The following is a 17558-nucleotide window of genomic DNA, read 5'->3' as shown; positions in this document are numbered from 1 at the left end:
GTGTGCTTTGGTGTTCCGCCGAAGATTACTCCGCCAGCGTGGTGGGGCGGCGCTCCGTGTGCATCCCAAAAAGTAGTGCTTAATCCAAGGTTTCATTTTCATAAATTTAACGTTCGTAAACCGAGGCCCCACTGTACAGTGATACCTCCACCTACAAATTTCATTGGTTCCCAGAAAGTGTGTGGAAGGTGAAAAGTGTGTCTTCCAAACATTAATTTCCCAAAGGAAACCGTTTAAAAATGAGAATAATCCGTTTCCAGGTCCCCAGAAAATATAATTTTCTACTAAATAAAACTTAAAACTACACAAAGTATACCTTATTTTATGTATAATAAATGTGCTATTGTATTATAATTAAAGAAACAAACTGTACTGTATCACAAAGTCGTTTTATTTACCTTTGTGATGGTCGTTGATGTAGTTGCCTCTTGATGATATCCGAGTGAAGTTGCCGTGCTTTCTCTTCGATAATAACCTCACACACTGTCCCCTACTAGCTGTTTTTCGTTAATCCAAATCAACAGAAGTTTTTCAACCTCTTCTATTGCCTGAGACTGTGGCTTACACAACACAGAAACACCCTTAGCCACACGTAGCAATGGTTGATTTAGCGTACTGGTACTGGGACGCTAAATCACACAAACGCACACCTTGTTCGTGTTTTTTGATGATCTCCTTCTTCTGGTCGACCGTAATTTTTTTTGTCTCCTCTTTGGTTTAACACTAGCATGTGGTGGGGTCTTTTTTTGGTCCCAAAAAAAGCAAAAGTATCCACTCGATAACAAACCACATCGGCACTGCGAGCACATCGGCCCCGTGGTTGTGTGTTCTTCCGCCAAAAATTAGTCTGCCAGCCATTGTGGCGCTCCGAGTGTTTCCTGAAAACTAGCTTGTATGCCAACATTATATTCTTGCGAATTTAATATTCGTAACATGAAAAGTTCGTTAGCTAAAGCGTTCGTAAGCTGAGTTATCACTGTATGTGTTCTAAAAACGCTATTTCTTGTCACACACCCCCAAACAAAAATCAATTGTGTAATTTTGTTATGTGGAAAAGACATGGAATGGCATTCCCTCTACTCACATATTTTACTTGGGTTGTGTCTTTCAGCATTTTGTTTGTGAATGTTGGTGGCTGCGTTCTCATCGCTGCTTGACAGTTGCAGGGAGAATGCTTTATTTTTTAAACATTGGCTTGCACTCTGGGGAAAATCAGTAAAGGTTCCTGTTGAGGTGCCAGTTAAGGTGTCTCCTCTCCTGCTCGTTGTGAGCTGAGTGCTCCTCATACGCAAAACAACTTGAGAAACATTACATTCAGAAAAGCAAAGCACACACCCTGAACCACAAACACATAAACCAATGTGAAACATATGATCTCATATGGCTAAGAGGGGCACGCTCAGGGGCACACCCAAAGTTGTCGCTGCTGCACTCTGCCATGCTACACAACTTCCCCCCCGAAGCCGCCATGCCGCCGTTTCACTTAAAGCTGCTCATTTTTGTAAAAAAGCCACATCAAATTTGAAGGCATCTCAATGGCACTGAGTTTGGCAGGATGTCGACAGATGTTGTCTATTCCCCCAAATACTTTGAAAGCCATATTCTGGCTTCAATTTATTCCCAATAAGAGCAGAATGCTTTGTGTTTTACTTCCCTGTTTTCTTTCTTTAGCGTTCTGTCGCATATATACTTCTCTGTTCTTGAGATTTATGATTTGGGGAAACTATCATAATGCCACAGTGAAGGCAGGTAGGCGTGAATTGTACCTTGCATTTTGATGAAAGGAATCACCCTCGAGTCAAAAACTCTTAAACGCCAACCGAGTGAGATCAAAATGGCACAAAGGGAGATCACTGGTGGTTCTTCAGACTCTCTTGCATCCTGTTCACAAACTGCAAATTCATTGATTGTGATGCTCATTGACGGCACAGCCCTCCTTGTCACCATGCACAAATTATTAGTTGGTAAACAACTCTGTAGCAGAGCAAATGAACTCAACCAAAAGCTCAGCCAAGAGACAAAGAGGAGAGAGAATTAAAAACAGAATCTCGACGGGCCCCTTTTTTTCTCCCTGCAGGCATTTTGTGGCATGTGAAAAAATGTGCTGTATATTTCAAGTGTTGGGTCACATGACTAAGGAGGGCGTTATGAATCAGACAGTATAATTATTTCCTAGCGAGTGAGAGAGTAAGTGTTTGGGGAGAGGAGTGAAAGAGTGATTTTGAAGGAGGAGGAGAAAGTCCAGAGAGAAAGAGAACAGAGAGAGAGAGAGAGAGAGAGAGAGAGAGAGAGAGAGAGAGAGAGAGAGAGAGAGAGAGAGAGAGAGAGAGAGAGAGAGAGAGAGAGAGAGAGAGAGAGAGAGAGATTGGCTGCTGCCCTACTGGTGCTGTCAGAAGGACTCTGATGAACGTGCACGCATCTCGTCTCCCTTTTTTTCCTCCAGGCAAGCTGGGCTCATCAGACCCTTCCCTGAAGTCCTTCATCCGCCAGCCTGCCTCGCTCGAACCAAAATTGGTGAGTTCACACGCAAAAAAAGTTTCTCAAGTCTGAAAAGTGTTTATTTTTATTTTTCCCCTAGCCTGCGTTTGTTAGCAGCAAGAATTTTTGTTATTTTTTCCCCGCTGCAGGAGTCGGTCTGTAATTAAAGACAGAGCTCGTTTTGCACTTGCCTCCATCAAACTTGATCTTCATGAACACACGCTAAAACATCATCCTCACACACATTTCTTTGATTAAGCTAATCGGGACGAGACAGCAAATTCATATGAAAATGTGCGCCTGCATGTTGCTCCATGCACATATGTGCTTATTAGTGGCTGTTACCCAGCGCCTGCGGAGCGCTTTATTATTAGCATATGTGCGTGAGTTGCCGTGTACACGCCTGCGTGTGTTTGATGTCTATTCACCAGAGGAGTCACCAGTCCTTGACCTTTTTTTATTATAACGAATGTGCTGGAAAGTATAAAAGCCCAGTATTGTATTGTTTTCCACTTTCCACAGTCTAATTCTTGTAGAGTGAGTTGTATGAGGTCGTAGCTGACACGGAGAGCATTTTATTGTGTTCCCATAGTTGGTGGCCTGTCAGTGAATGGTATCTTCCAATTGCCTCGGTTAACAGGTTCCACTTGTTAACCGGAGAGATCCGGCGCCTGATGTCATGGCATGTTTTTACTTGTTTCATGTCCGTGTAGTTTTTGTGCTGTATTGTCGTATTGCTGTGGCGCACCTGCCTTCTGCAGTTTTTTCTCTCCTAGCAGACCTGAAGCAAGAGTGAGGGATCATAAAGAATGAAGACAGAGAGAAAAAGTCACAACAAAGCCAGTTGGACTCAGAGGAAGAGAGGTTTGGTGTGGAATTTGAAGCGTGGTTGAGGGTAAAAATCACATTTTAGTGGGTTGCAATTTGTGCAGAAATGTATTTTCTATGTTCTCAATGTTGTTACTGAATGTTCAGTGGACCCTATGGCAAAGGACATCATGCTCAAGAGTGCTGTATTATTTGCTGTTCTGTTATCATCATCTTACTTTTGGTCTTCGCCATCACTGTTTATGGCTATTGAAATTGTCTGTGACTGAGGCTTGAATTTAATTTGTCAAATGAAAAATAATTAGTACAGTGGTGAGTTAGTGTGCATTACATGTCATTTGACAAGATAATGCTTTGGTTATCTTAATGTAAGGTTGCAATAGTCTGGGAATGGTCACACTTGAGGAGTAAGAAGAACTTTTGGAAATGGAAGCAATAATTTACAACCTTGAAATTTGGCTTTTCGGGATAAACTTAGCCCTTTCAGCAACAGTGCACAGGCTAAAAAAAATGTAAAATCAAATTTTTATAAGTCTCAAATCCTTTGCACATCTAGTCCCCACCATGTTATAAAAACATGTGTGTGTGTGTGTGTGTGTGTGTGTGTGTGTGTGTGTGTGTGTGTGTGTGTGTGTGTGTGTGACCAAAAATAAGGAAAAAACAAAAACCTTGATATTTGAATTACTTCCGGGTTGAGTGAACGCTGGCACATCTGGCTGCCGCTGCTCACCCACGTAAAAACCTATCCAGTAACTGTATAGTGTCCTTGAGAGTTTTGAGAGGCGCTTATAAATTGAATGTATTATTATTATTATTATTTACAACATTTTTATTATTATATGGTTTATGTATTCATACGTGCAAATTGGCGGCGGATGACGTGTCAATATTGGCCACCATTCTTGACCTCTGAGCAGGGAGTTGTTGATACCTGCAGGTTTCCGCTCTCTCTCTTTCCACCAACAAGACCTGACGGACGGTAGCCTGGACAGGTGTGTCTTTTGTGGGGAGGGGACAGGCAAGGGGCGTTCTTTTTCCGCCACAGCACTATATTTAAAAAGGAAGCAATTTGAAAGTCATTCCCTATGGTTATTTTTACAGGAGTCTTTGTGTCTACAGTATTTGCATGCTCTGCACATTTATTAACACATCTATTTGCACTTGCTTGTGTGTGTTGCGTATGTTTGTTTGGGCCCGCCTTGTGTTTCTCTGGTTCCCGGGGCTTCAATCAGACATGGAAATTGTCTTCATACAGAGGAAAAGTTGTTTTCTCTCAGAGCACAGGAATACAAACACCTCTGTAGTCTCTCGCTCTTGGAAAAAGGAAAGGCCGTTTCTTCTTCTTCTTGTTTTCCTTGCGTGATTTTTAGCCGCTCTGGTTGTATTTATGCTTCAAAATTGGATTCCCTCATCTGTGTTTTCCTGTTGTGGTGTGTGTGCGTGTTCTTGTTTTGCTGGACCCAAAGTGCGCTTTGTACGCCAAAGTCCTCTACCACATCATGGAAAGAGAAAATTGTGAGGATGACTTCATCTTTGAAGAAAGTGCTTGATGTGTGGCTGAGTTCAAACTCTTTCCATAATCCTCTCCACTCTGCAACTCAAGCCGGCCCGTTTAGTAGCATACAGAAGACAATCGAAGGAGCAATTTGGGGTGAAACTGGTGATTAATTAAATAATCAGCTATTCTGTTGATTAATCAATGAATCAGTTCAAAAATGTTTTCATTGTTAAAAAAAGGACTTTATTCCAAATTGACAGTGCAGAAAATGACCAAATTCAAATTAATTAGGTTTCATTTACCGTATTTTCCGATGTATAAGGCGCACCCAAACGCCTTGATTTTCTTCCAAAGATGACTCTGCGCCTTATACGCAGGTGCACCTTATATGTGAAGTAATATTGGGCCAAACAGGTCTCGCAACTACTGTCAGCAGCCATGACTCAATTTCCCTCTGTAGAAGTTGTGTGTAACCCCAGCCTCTACTGTGGCGCCTTATAACTGGAAAACTTTTATCTATTTATATATTATATTTGGGAAACTTTTTTCATTCATTGAAGGTGCGCATTATCGTCCGGTGCGCCTTATATATGGAAAACGCTTGAAAACATGACATTCATTGGGGGTGCACTTTATACTCTGGTGCACCTTATGCACCGGAGTACTGAATACAGTACTGATTTATACCGTCACATGTCCGAAGATGTTAATCATTGTAAGTAAAAGCATGTGATTGCATGTGTCTCATTTACACACTGCCAAAATGACGTACAGTTGAAAGGATTTGAAGATCCCCACAAAAGACACACCTGCCCAAGATTTGGACTCTTGGGAATTAAACGAGGTCTCTAAAGCATGAATCACTTATGAAAATGCTTGATTAACCTATTCACTGCCATTCCCGAATTTATTCAGGAATTGAAAATATGACGCTGAGGGCCATTCCCAAATTTGTTCGTTTTTTTTTCTTCCTGGAACGGGAACGGTGAAGCTGTTTCTTATCAGAATCAGAATCAGAATCAGAATCATCTTTATTGCCAAGTATGTAGAACACACAAAGAATTTGTTTTCGGTAGAACACGCTGCACTAGTATCGTCGTCAAAAAAACTGCTAAGTGGCACTATACAGTTCCATTATGCCGCATTGACTGTTTATGTAGTCCTGAAACTCAATATTCTGTGATTACTGGAATTTGAGTGACAATGACAAAAACTCCATCTGGCACTGGAGTGGACACATTTTTGCGCATCTGGCAGTGAATGAGTTAATTTGGTCTTTCATGAGATGTGGATTCATTTTAGCTTCAGATGCTTTGAAAGTGCAAGCAGGATGTGCAGCGTATACATCTAGATGTCATTGAATTGATCTTTTGAATCAACTGTTTTTAAATGTAGCAGTTGTATACAATTCTATCAAATTGTATACAACTTAATGAACTGGAATTGATTTTTTAATTGGCTGTTTTAAATGTATCTGTAATGCTTTGGATTTGGGTTAATATGAAGTTTGCTTTCCCGCGTACCATCTGTACTTTCAATGTCAAAGTGCGTCCGAGTGCTATTTTGCTGTATTGTTGCGTGTAAGCAAATAGGTGTTTGTGTGATGCCAAGCGCAGGCAGATGTCAAACAAGTTTGAGAAGATGGAATGCAGGTGTGTTTGGACACACCAAGTCATCTGTCACTGAGTGTCTGTCTTGGAGCCATTAGCCACACACTTGTTGAAAGACGCCAAGTTGTCAGCTCAGCATCCACCAGTAATGTGTTTCCACAGACAAAGTGTCGCCGGGACCGGCGACCGGATCACATAACACTCACATGAGGTCTCTTCAGAGTTGTCGTTTTGCACCCAACAAAAAAAAAGAATTATTTGACTGACGTAGTCACATGACTTCACCTTTACCCAGAATGTAGGACCGTGCCCAATGTGTTTGCAGTCACTTCCTCTTCAAAGTTATGGAACGTAAATCACCGTGATGTTGACAATTAGATGACTGGGTGCCTGAAAAACACGCTGAGCGTTCTGCTGAAAAAATGAGCAAGCGTGGGCAAGTTCGACCTTTAAAAAAACTGCCAAGGTTTTCCTGCCAGGATACAAGGTACTTTTCGGTTATCTTGAAGTCATTTTTTCCACTTTGACACATTTTTATCTGAAAGAAATACAACCTCAAATCCTCTAAAAATGGAACCTTGTACACTTTTTATCAAGCTCACTGGCAGCACATGAAAACCTACAAGTATTCTCAACTAGCTCACAGCCGCAAGTGGAGAGTGACAAAGCCTAAAATTCAGTCTCTAATTTCCACTAAAATAAATAAATAGCAAATGTGCCACTTTTAACTTCATTTCAAAGTCGGACATAATTGCTATTACAACGACACGTTTCTCGAGCGTGAACTGTGAACTGTGATCTTGTACCACAAACACACGCCTTTGTGTGACTGTGGTGGCCTGTCGGTCAAAAGAAGTTGGTGCCATCAGGTTTTCTCAATGAATTCCTCCTGATGGCAAATTGTTGGATGTCAAAGACGCAAAATAGATGCGCTTCAAGGTCTTGACGAGTTGGTCGTCTATAGAACATGAACAATGTAACATCCTGGCAGAGCTCTGCCTTGCGGGCACAACTCTTTGCTGCACTTAGCAAGTACACGACTCGACCCAAAGGATAGGGCTTCTCCCATTCCCTTCCAGGGACTGCTTCCAAGGAGCAGTTTCGAGAGCGTTTTTCCTCATTAGGCTTGAGCTTGAGCTCAGATGGCTTTGGGTGAGAGGTGCGTTGCATCTCGGACCGATTGCCAGCCAGTCGCAGGGCACATATAAACAGATGTCCATTCAAAGTCACATTCCTACTTCTGGACAATTCTGACTCTGATTCTAGTTAAAATTATTCGACCTCCCCTGCCATTCCAAAGATATTTCTAATCGAGTGTTCATTGGCTCAACCTTGTGTGAAGGAAATTGAATCAACACGAGGGGTACAACAACGGTTACATCTTTCCATTTCTGACAAGGATGGTTAAGAATTAAAGCATTCAAGTTTCACTGACGTGCAACATAGCATAGGAATGATTCATTGCAATAGCTCTCACCTACGGCGAGGCAACAGACACGGTTTCTTCACCTGAAATTCTTTCACAGTTATCAGTCACATTGTAGTGCACATTACATTACTACCCTTTACAGGAATGGAGGGCGACAATTTTGAATACACTTTTTTATGAAAGCAGGGCACATTTTTAATTGCTCATACATGCAGTGGTTTACATGCCGCAAAGTCACTTATCTTATTATTGTTTAATGACCATGATGGAGGCCAACCATGCTTTTGCCATTGCTCATCTCACAGTGCTTTGAATTTTTGACCGCAACCAAAAGTGCCTAGAACAAAAAAGTCCATCGTTGGGTGAAAGCACCTCGCTGTTGTTGAGCCACCGCTAAATCACTAGCTCGATTCTTTTGCTACACGCAGCATTTGGTCTTGATCATTTCTGTGGTTAATCTCAAGTGGAATCAGCGTGGCACACTGGCATGCACGATGAGGCCGAACCCTCTACCCGAGTGTGTCTATCCCGGTTCGGGATGGAAAGTCCCCGCAGTAGGCTGGAACCCTCTCACGGCAGGCCTCGGCTCTCCTCTTCACCCGCCTGACCACCTCCTGCCTCCTGTGTGCCCCCCAGGCTCAGGGGAAGTGGGGAGGGCCTCTGTGCCCATTTGGCCCTGGCTAACGGGGGATGAGGTCACTCCAAATTCCCCTCATCCCCCTTATAAATCCAGACCCGGTTGTGAAACGAGCCTACCCCAGGACCCCGTAATAAAACACAAACAACCCTTTCAAAAGTTTCTGAGCTGATGTGGCTCATTAAAAAACACTGGCACCATCTTTTTCGGATTGATCAATTTATGATTCTGTTATTTTCAAAGGCTGTATACTCCTTTCTCTTTCCTTGCTAAGTTTGCATTCTCCGAGGAGCTTTAGTAGTTTTAACACTCCTTAGTATTCATGACTGCAGTACTGGATAAATAGATGGATCAATAAACCTCTGTTTACTCTGATGAGAATGCAAAAGCCTCAATCCTACTTGCGTCTCTCAACACTTTCAGATTTTGCTGCCTTTGAAGAGTGCATGAGGCACTTACCCAAATGGGACAAACATATCCTGTACACACTTTGGGTTATGCGTCCCACATTGCACGTCTTCTCCCTTTTTCAGCCATCTTTTTGCAGGTTTGCTCATTGTGGGACTCACTGACCTACAAGAAGCCAGTACGTTCAGTTATGTTGCAATGACGGGTGAAGAAATAGGTGTAGCATGGCCATAGGATCCTGATTATGGGGGCTGCATAGAGAAATAAGAAAAAAAGGAAGTCTGGCTATGTTGGCAGGATAGGGGTGCAAAGGGGGTGCCTATCGATGGTACTTCTTCCTGAAACGTGGTCACTGGAGACTGCTAGGGCCCTGGATGCACATGTGGAACAGTTTACTGGAATGGAACTCTAAATTAGTGGTGGTTTGAAGCTGCCTGAAGCAGTAGGGTGTAATTAACTGGCTCTGTTGAAAGAGACACAGCGAGTGGATTGAGCCAGAGCTCTGGAAAAGATGCAAGGGTACGTGTGTGCGTGTGTGTGTGTTGTAACGCATGTAGGTTATTTTCCATGTGCTTGATTGCATGTGTATGAACTATGTATTTCAGACTTTTGTTTTACATATAAGTGTCTCAGAAAGCTCTCAGCCCGTTTTCTCATCAAGACACGGCGCCAACTCACAGTGCCCCCTAATGCCCAGACTTTGCCATTATTCTGTCTGATTCTGATTCTGATTCTGATTCTGATTCATCAATTGCTCTTTTTCTTATTACCATGCTCACATCATGTATTCAGCAGTGTGGGCTGTCAGGGTTCGCAAGGCCTTGTCTGCTGGCCTCAAAACGTCTGAATCACATACTAATTAATTATATTTTGTCCATAAATTCCTTTTAAATAATTCCAAGTTGTCTTTCAGCTTCCTTTATATGTACATTACATTACATGTATAGTCTGTTGTCAATTGTATGTCTTTTTTAGCCACGTTCGCCAACTATTAGTGTCTTGCATGCTGGGTCCGACAGGACATTAATTTCATCTGTGCTGTATGTCATGCATATTAGCATATTTGACAATATAGCTGACTTTTACTTTCACTTTCACTTTCTTTCACTACTGTTCGACTATTCTGCTGCTTCCAGACGTGTGTTTTCATATTTAAGCATTTAACCAATCACATTTCACCCATCATTTGTTTCCAGGGTCAGAAATCTACCTGGATGCCTCCACAATCAGTTCTGCAGGCTCTGGAGCATAAAAAATCAATGTTGATGAAGCAGTTGTTTTAACCAATCACATTTCGAGTTGGCAACCCTAGGCCTGCTCGAAGGGGAGTTATCGCAAATTATGATTGGCTAGTCACATGATCGGCTAATCAATAGACAATAGTATCACTAGTATCACTAGCCGCTAGTGATAAGCGCATACTGGCCAGAGCTCGCACATTGTATCTGTAGCAAGCATTTTTGTGTTGATTTAATAGCGGTTTCGTCAACCCACAATGGCTGAAGAAGGAGAAGAAATGGTTTGGGTAGCAGATTTACAGCCATTTTCGAGACGGACTTTTCAAGAATCGATGGACATCATTAAGAAAGTTTGGACAGCTCCAAAGCTAGCAAAAATATCAAATAATATTGCAATTTTGTGAGATTTTCATGAATCCACATATTCATAGTAAAATTTTATTATTTTAAATTTTAGTATTTCCACGACATCTTCTAGTGGAAGTGTAGCAAATCACACCACACTCGCAGCTGTGGAGTGATTCAGACGTAGCACTACTGAAGGCCTCGAAGTGACATGCACAGCCCGCCACTGGCGTTCACCAGCTCTGCCTTCTCAAGCCCCAGCGAACCATCCTCCAATCAATCTTGTTTACCTGAAGTCCTTTTCGTAAAATTCAGAAACCACTGACGTACCAAATTCTTTTGGCTCTGCCGTCTTTCAAACCCAGATTTGTAAAAACAAGCTCATCATACCACTCACTCATAAAGTCACGCTTGTTGAGTGGTCTGCGAGAACCCCTCCATTCATCCATTTTCCAGAATGCTAACATAAAGAAAAAGAAAATAAAATGGGACGGCTTCACTCGGTCCTGGATTAACAATCAATGACAGTGCATGACTGCTTCCTTGTCTGTGCCTACTGTGCGGCGTCTGAGTGACGAGTGGGCTGTGGGAGATTCGAGCCCAGTGGCCTTTGTGGGGTGCGAGCCTTACCTCAACACAAGCTTGTTGGAAGTGACAGCAGCAGTTAACAATCAGTGGATCTCATTTTCTCCCCCCCACAGGCCCCGCGTCTGGGCTTCTGGTCTAGAGGGGAGCGGGAGGCAGGCTGCTGTGCTAGGCTGGCAGTAGGAACAGAGGAGCTCTTTATAGCAGAGTTCTGCTGATTTCAATCATATGGCATCGACTGGAATCAGAGCACAAGTCTGGAAGCCCTTCAATACTAAAGGAACAAGAGTGCTCTCTATGTTTCTCTCTTCTCTCTAACCCCACTACCTCTTCCTCTTTTCTGTTATAACTTTTTTCGAACATCTTTTATCTAGTTTCCCCTCACTCCTATTTTTTCTGGATTTTCCTCCGGTTCTTCTCTTTAGGGTGCTCGCTGGTGTCTCCCTCAGTCCTTCTTCCTTGTTTTTCTCCTTTTCATATTAAGTCCATCTGGGTTTAGAACTGGAGATTAAGTGTTTGATGCCCCAGAGCAAGCATGGATAATGACCTGGGTGTTTGACGTCAAGTTAAACATTTTTGTGGTCTCAATAGAAAACACTTCAATATCATGTTTATGCCAATCAGTTGGATTTGTTCTTATGTTTCATGCTCTGATCTAAGAAATAACACGTTTTTCTTTTGTTCCGCAGAAACTGGATGTTTGCACTAGAGAGGAATTTGTTGTTCCTCCACTAAACAAGAAGCCATCCACCTGATTCATCCACTCTCCCACATCCTCAGAGCCTTCAAAAGAAGACAAAACCTTTTGTGAACCTGCTGAGTGTCTTGCCATCCACCAGTGAGCCCGCTGGTGTGTTTTTGCCATGGCTACCAACAGGGAACAGCAGGTGGGCCATATGACAGGTTTCCCACCTGCTGTCTACCCCTTCGCCTTTAATTCCATGAGAAGCCACTCTCCCTTTGACCTGCTGGCCAACAGTAGCCTTTTCGGGAGATTTGGTGCTGACCTGCCCAAAGAGATGGCTGCGCTCTGTAAGTTCTTTCCATTAGCATACTCTGCCTACCTTCTCATGTGTAATGTTCGATTATAGCCATGATGTCACGCACATGCACACACAGACAAAATGCCTACTTTCATCAATACAGTGGTTCCGCAGCTCCTTATACTGTACATGTTTGTATGCGGTGGGGTTATATCCACAAACTTGACCTTTCTATGCATGTGCTAGTGTGTGTGTGTTTGAGCCTTGCAGAGAGCCTTTACGGCAGGCAACCCACTAGTCTGCAATTGGAGGCAAAACAACATTCTTCCAACGTGAGGAAACAAGTGCCCCAAGCAGCAACAAATATTCAAGAATATGCAACAAATGTTGAATGAGGAGCCACTGATGAATCCGTCTACTTTTTAAGATGAACAAAAGCCAAAATTGAATGAGACCAGTGGTCTATGTTGAGACTTCTCATGTTACTCGTGTGGTTTTTGGGTTGTAGTTACAGAAATGTCCACCGGGGGCACTGTTGTCCTCTGGAGTCCCAAGATGGGGTGGAAGTGGTAGTGGTGGTGGTTTTTGTGGTGTTGGTGATTATAATGTATAGGAGGTGCAGCACAAAGAGGAAATTGTTGGCAATCAAGAGGGTGTTTATGTTTCGGAAAACACCCCCCGACCTTACCACTCTTCTCTCTGTTGGATTTTTTGCAGTTCAGGATTGTTTTCAGAGAAAATGCAGGGTTATCGTTTTTTTCAAGGCCGCTGAGCTAAAGGTGAGCAAGCTGATGGAGTACGGGGCTATCATAGGTGTGAGTGGTAACAGCTGAGTACCCCCCACCAACCCAAACCAATCTTTACTGTGTCTGCATTACCCCCCCTTCCTCCCCGCGCCCACTCTCAACAACCACAGCATGTCTGAGCACCTCTCCAGCCTTTCAGCCATCAATCACCAACTCAACCCCCCCCCCCCCCGTCCACCCCCACTTTGCAGACAGTGCCCACCTAATCCTCACAGTATGTAAGAGAGCGAATGGGAGAGCGAGAGCACCTGGGGGGTGATGTCCCAGTGTGGCGGAATCCAAGAAAACACCCTCTTAGGATAATATCCATGCACACATGCAAACACATGAGCAGAGGCACCCTGACTTCCCACTCTCTCCCCTGGACTCGCACAGCACGTCTTTCATCCAAAAACTAAAGGCAAGCACCTCACCCCTCCAGCCCCTTTGATGCAGAATGAAATCCCAGCGTAGACAGATGGAGTCATTTTGGTGTTTCACAGTGACATCAGGCAAAAACAAGCAGCAAAGCACAAGCAAGCTCAAGCAAGCAAGCTCAAGCAAGTAAACTCTGCGGAGTTCCAATGTGTCAGGTTGTGCTTCTACATCTAAGCAACATGGCGGGACGTCCTTCATTCACAAAGGAGTACAGGTGAAGATCTCCAGGTGTGTCTGCTTGGAGTGTTCTAAAAGTTTCATTATTTTCACCAGGCTACTCGTATGTTGGGAATTTCTCAGTTGTGAGACAAATAAAGGTTTTGTTATCTTTTCTTTTCTTACCCTATGTTACCTGAATGCAGTTGTCGGCAGGGGGTGTACTTGGGTTTTGTTAACCAAAATATTCAAACCAACTCACGGAGTAAGTCATGCCATTTTGACAAAACTAAAAAATCCAAATGCACACAAATACAATGCAGATTAACGTCAAATCCACCCGCCCATTTTTATGTCATGGGTGAGTTTGGAATAGTGGAGGGCACCTGGATTGCTCAGCAGCAAATTGCATGCCACTCTACCCGAGCAACTGTACTCCACCACAGAAGACACTCCCTAACGTGCATGTTATTGGATTGTGGCACAAAGTCAGCATGGGTTTTCCCAGTCAATTCAAAAGAAGATATCCATCGCCAGATGAGACTAGATCTGAATTATTTATAAGACTGTGATGATGATTTTACACTTTGGAAGAATGAAGTTGTGACGTAACAAGCATTATCATGCTGTATTAAGGTGCAACCTGTTTTAAGGTGCAACGGAGAAAAGGCGCATCTCCAACGAATGGTGTATTTTCAAACATTTTCCATATATGAGGCGCACCGGACTATAAGGCGCACCTTCAACGAATGAAAACAGTTTTCCAAATATAATATGACTTCACATATAAGGCACACCTGTGTCATCTTTTGAGGAAAATGAAGGCTTTTGGGTGCGCCTTATACATCGGAATTACCAATTCGGTAATTGCAGGAAGACTAAGACTGTATTCACAAACAACGAAATAAAAATATATTGTGATGTCACCAAGTTGATGGATGGCATTTCTCATTAGTGAGAAACTGTGACGGGTGCCTATGTCAAGTTTGACATTTAATTCTCAAAATAGCAACTTCGCTCAGTTAAAATAATAATGTGTACAAACCAAGTTTTGCTTTTCTTTTCATGGATCATTCCTGGAAATATAAATGAAAAAAAAAAAACAAAAACCCTGATGTTCCTCAAAAACATACCCAACATGATGGTATATACACACTGGGATGAAGATATGCCACTTGTGCTGAGGCTCAGCTTCAGTTTTGACCAAAAATACATTGTTTCTCTTTTATGCCACTCGATGATGACATCTAAGCTAATCGTCCAACTGTTGCAGTGAGCTGCTGCAAGTCACTCGACTAATGGAGCTATCATTGCTTGCTAAATGTTCACGTTGGAAACAAAAGGCCTTGCTTTGGACATTCCCTAGACCCAGTTTTTCTTCTTCTTCCACTTTTTCACCAGGAATCACATTCCCAAGCCTGGTCATCTTTGTCAGGAGAGTCTGTGGGCCAGACTGAGTAAATACCTTGCATGTAAGGGGAGTAGACTTGCACCTACATATTTCATTTGAGGCATTCATGCTCATCGCTCCATAGCTTCGCATATAATTGCCCAGGTGACACTTATTGTTGAGCGCCGTGCCAACAGGTTGAAGCCTCTCAGGCCACCGTGCTCCTTTAATGCTAGTCTGCCTTTGGCAAATCCTGCTTTGTGCATGCATCATTTTGAAATGAATACACCATAGACCGTGGGTCACAATGGTGTCGCACGACACAGGGGGGCGGGTTGTTCAAATGTGCTTAATAGCCGGGAAAGGAGTTTGTTCAACCATGAGAGGAGTCTCTTGTCAGTGAGCAGTTGCGGAGGCCAGTATCAGTTGATCCCTGTCATTATGAGAGTCCCTCAAACAAACAGTTGGAAGCCCATTAAGGCCACTTACTATGAGATAACATCGCCACTGAGCCAATGAAACACCTCTCTAAGCTTGCGCCAATCGGGACCAGAGCCCTGGCCTCCAAGTCAGCCACAGGGATGTTTTGAAAAGCTGCTTGGTCATTTCCTTCAGCCCACATGGCCACGACCCTATTCAGTGGACTCCGGTTGACTGTTCAAAGCCACGTCAAGTTATAGGTCTGCTGACGTGACCTGAAATTCAAGAGAGGCTCGGATGTGATGACTGGAACCCAACGAGATGAAATTAAAGGGATTGTCGTCATGGATTGGAATGTATGGCTTGTTGGAACTTGCTTCAAGAATTTGCCTTCCTCGCTTGTGCCTCTTGTGGAGATGAGAGGAACAGCTGTACTGGACTAGGTCATGTTCTAACAGGTGTCACATTTGGAGTGGAAAAACTCACACAACTCACACAAGCATTGGTATTAAAGTCGCAGTTGCTGGGCATGACTTGCAACTATACAATCGTCAGTGAGAACGGCTTTAAAAATAAAAAGTGACATAATTCCAAACATTCTTTGCATTCCTCTGAAACAAACATCCAGAGTTCTTGGTGACAGATGGAGCTCTTAGTATAGAATAGATTTTTGTAGGTAATGTGGTTGGACAGTAAAATGTGCATATTAATTCATTCACTCCCAGGCATTTACAAAAACGTCCACTCCAATGCCAGGGTTTTTGTCATTCTCAGTTGAATTCCAGGACCCACAGAATATTGAGGTTTTTAGGACTACATAAACATTCAATACAGCGTTAAAAACCATAAACTTTCTTCTTTCATCAGATAAAAAGAGTTAATTCCTAAATTATATTGGTCTGAAGTTATATGACCTTGAAATGAGGGCGGCTGTCCAAAATACAGTGCAATACATACCAATTGGTTTATATAGTGCTTTAACAACAGCTGAAGCTGGAACGAAGCATTAACATGGAAAAAAATAAATCATACCCCCTTGTGTAAAAGAAGAAAACATCGCCAGAGGCCATGGCCAGCGCTTTATCGGCACCTAACCAAGAAAACCCAAAACTTGAACAAATTCGGGAATGCATCATATTTTCAATTCACGAATAAATTCATGAATGAATGAGTTAACATTGTGGCAAAGGACATCAGGAAGGGACGCCTCCTCTGATGGGGAGAAAGCCAACAGAGCACCAACAGAAGCATCTCATGGCGCTTGGTTTGTTGGAATAAAGATTTGGGTGCCCTCCCTGTGGTAGCTGTCAAGAACATTCGAGTTCATTTGCATGGGAGCGCATATTTGTACATGCATAAACAGATTAGCTAAATGTGACGACTGTACCTCTCACTTCCCTCACAAGGTCAGATGACCGAACACCCCGTGTGCTCTTTCTGTCACCAAACTTTTTTGACCTAAATTGTTGTAGGATACACAATCAGCCTCTGAATACAGCTGGCCTGATAAATGACATTTAATGATAACTTTGCTGTATTCGGAGCACATGGCTTCCTTGACAAATCCACAACTTGAAGAAAACTATGAGGATGGTGTTCATACTCACCAACAACCACTTGCTCCACATGGACAACATAAAGCCATGCATAAACTGTATGCTTACAAAAACTTGCCTTTACACATCTGGTCTATTTACTTTAGTCTTAACCAAGATTGAGCATCGGTCTCTGGCCAGCAGCAGAGAGAGGTAACGAAATGGCATGGGTATAAACCGAATCTAAATCACCAATATATTTAAGCAAATGTGACCTTGATTCGCCAACTGTGCTCACACTGAAAGTCATGACTTTGTGCTAATTGAGGCGAAACCATTTCCATGTTATGAAGGCCAAAACCTCATCAGAAATAAAAGAGCCATCTGGCTCCTGTCATCGCTGCTCTGGCGGCCATGATCTACACAGCGAATTAGCCATGCTAGCCCTGGTCCATTTTTGTGCTCTTGTGCTGTGACAGCTTGTGTAGCGCTGCTTGTCCTTGATCTATCAGTGAAGCTGCTGCCGCCTCGCCTTTCATAAACAATTCGACATCGTCTGACATCCCCGCTTTCATCTTCCCAGGCCGCCACCAGTGGTAGGATGACAGCTCTCTGAGACTCCTTTTCAGAAAGAGATTCCCCTCACGGTGCTCTTTTTTGGTTTGAACCGATGCTGGTCATGATTCACCAAATAAAGCAGAAATGGACAGAAAGATCTTCTTTGTTTTCCTGACAATTTAAGTACCCATGAGGTTTTTTTTGTGAAAATGGATACTCCATGCTAGATGTGGTTCT

General features: G+C 43.0%; 1 protein-coding gene across 4 annotated transcripts in view; it reads left to right on the top strand.

Annotated features, from left to right (window-relative positions):
• Positions 1-17558, top strand: part of rarga (retinoic acid receptor gamma a) — a 60618-nt gene that overhangs the window by 16266 nt on the left and 26794 nt on the right. Inside the window, exons 4-5 of one of the 4 annotated variants that reach the window (XM_088992821.1) lie at positions 2444-2514; positions 11746-12088. In XM_088992821.1, coding sequence (XP_088848947.1) covers positions 11920-12088 — 169 coding nt within the window. In that variant the 5' untranslated portion in view covers positions 2444-2514; positions 11746-11919. Of the gene's footprint in view, positions 1-2354; positions 2515-3216; positions 3374-9007; positions 9408-11745; positions 12089-17558 lie in introns of those variants that run through there. The other 3 variants (XM_088992830.1, XM_088992838.1, XM_088992847.1) reach the window with 3 other exon arrangements.

The sequence above is a fragment of the Hippocampus bargibanti genome, linkage group LG01 (assembly GCF_051943395.1).
Source record: "Hippocampus bargibanti isolate YZ-2025 linkage group LG01, ASM5194339v1, whole genome shotgun sequence".
Classification (NCBI taxonomy): domain Eukaryota; kingdom Metazoa; phylum Chordata; class Actinopteri; order Syngnathiformes; family Syngnathidae; genus Hippocampus; species Hippocampus bargibanti.
Note: the sequence above shows the minus strand (reverse complement) of the source record. Positions and strands in the feature narration are given on the sequence as shown.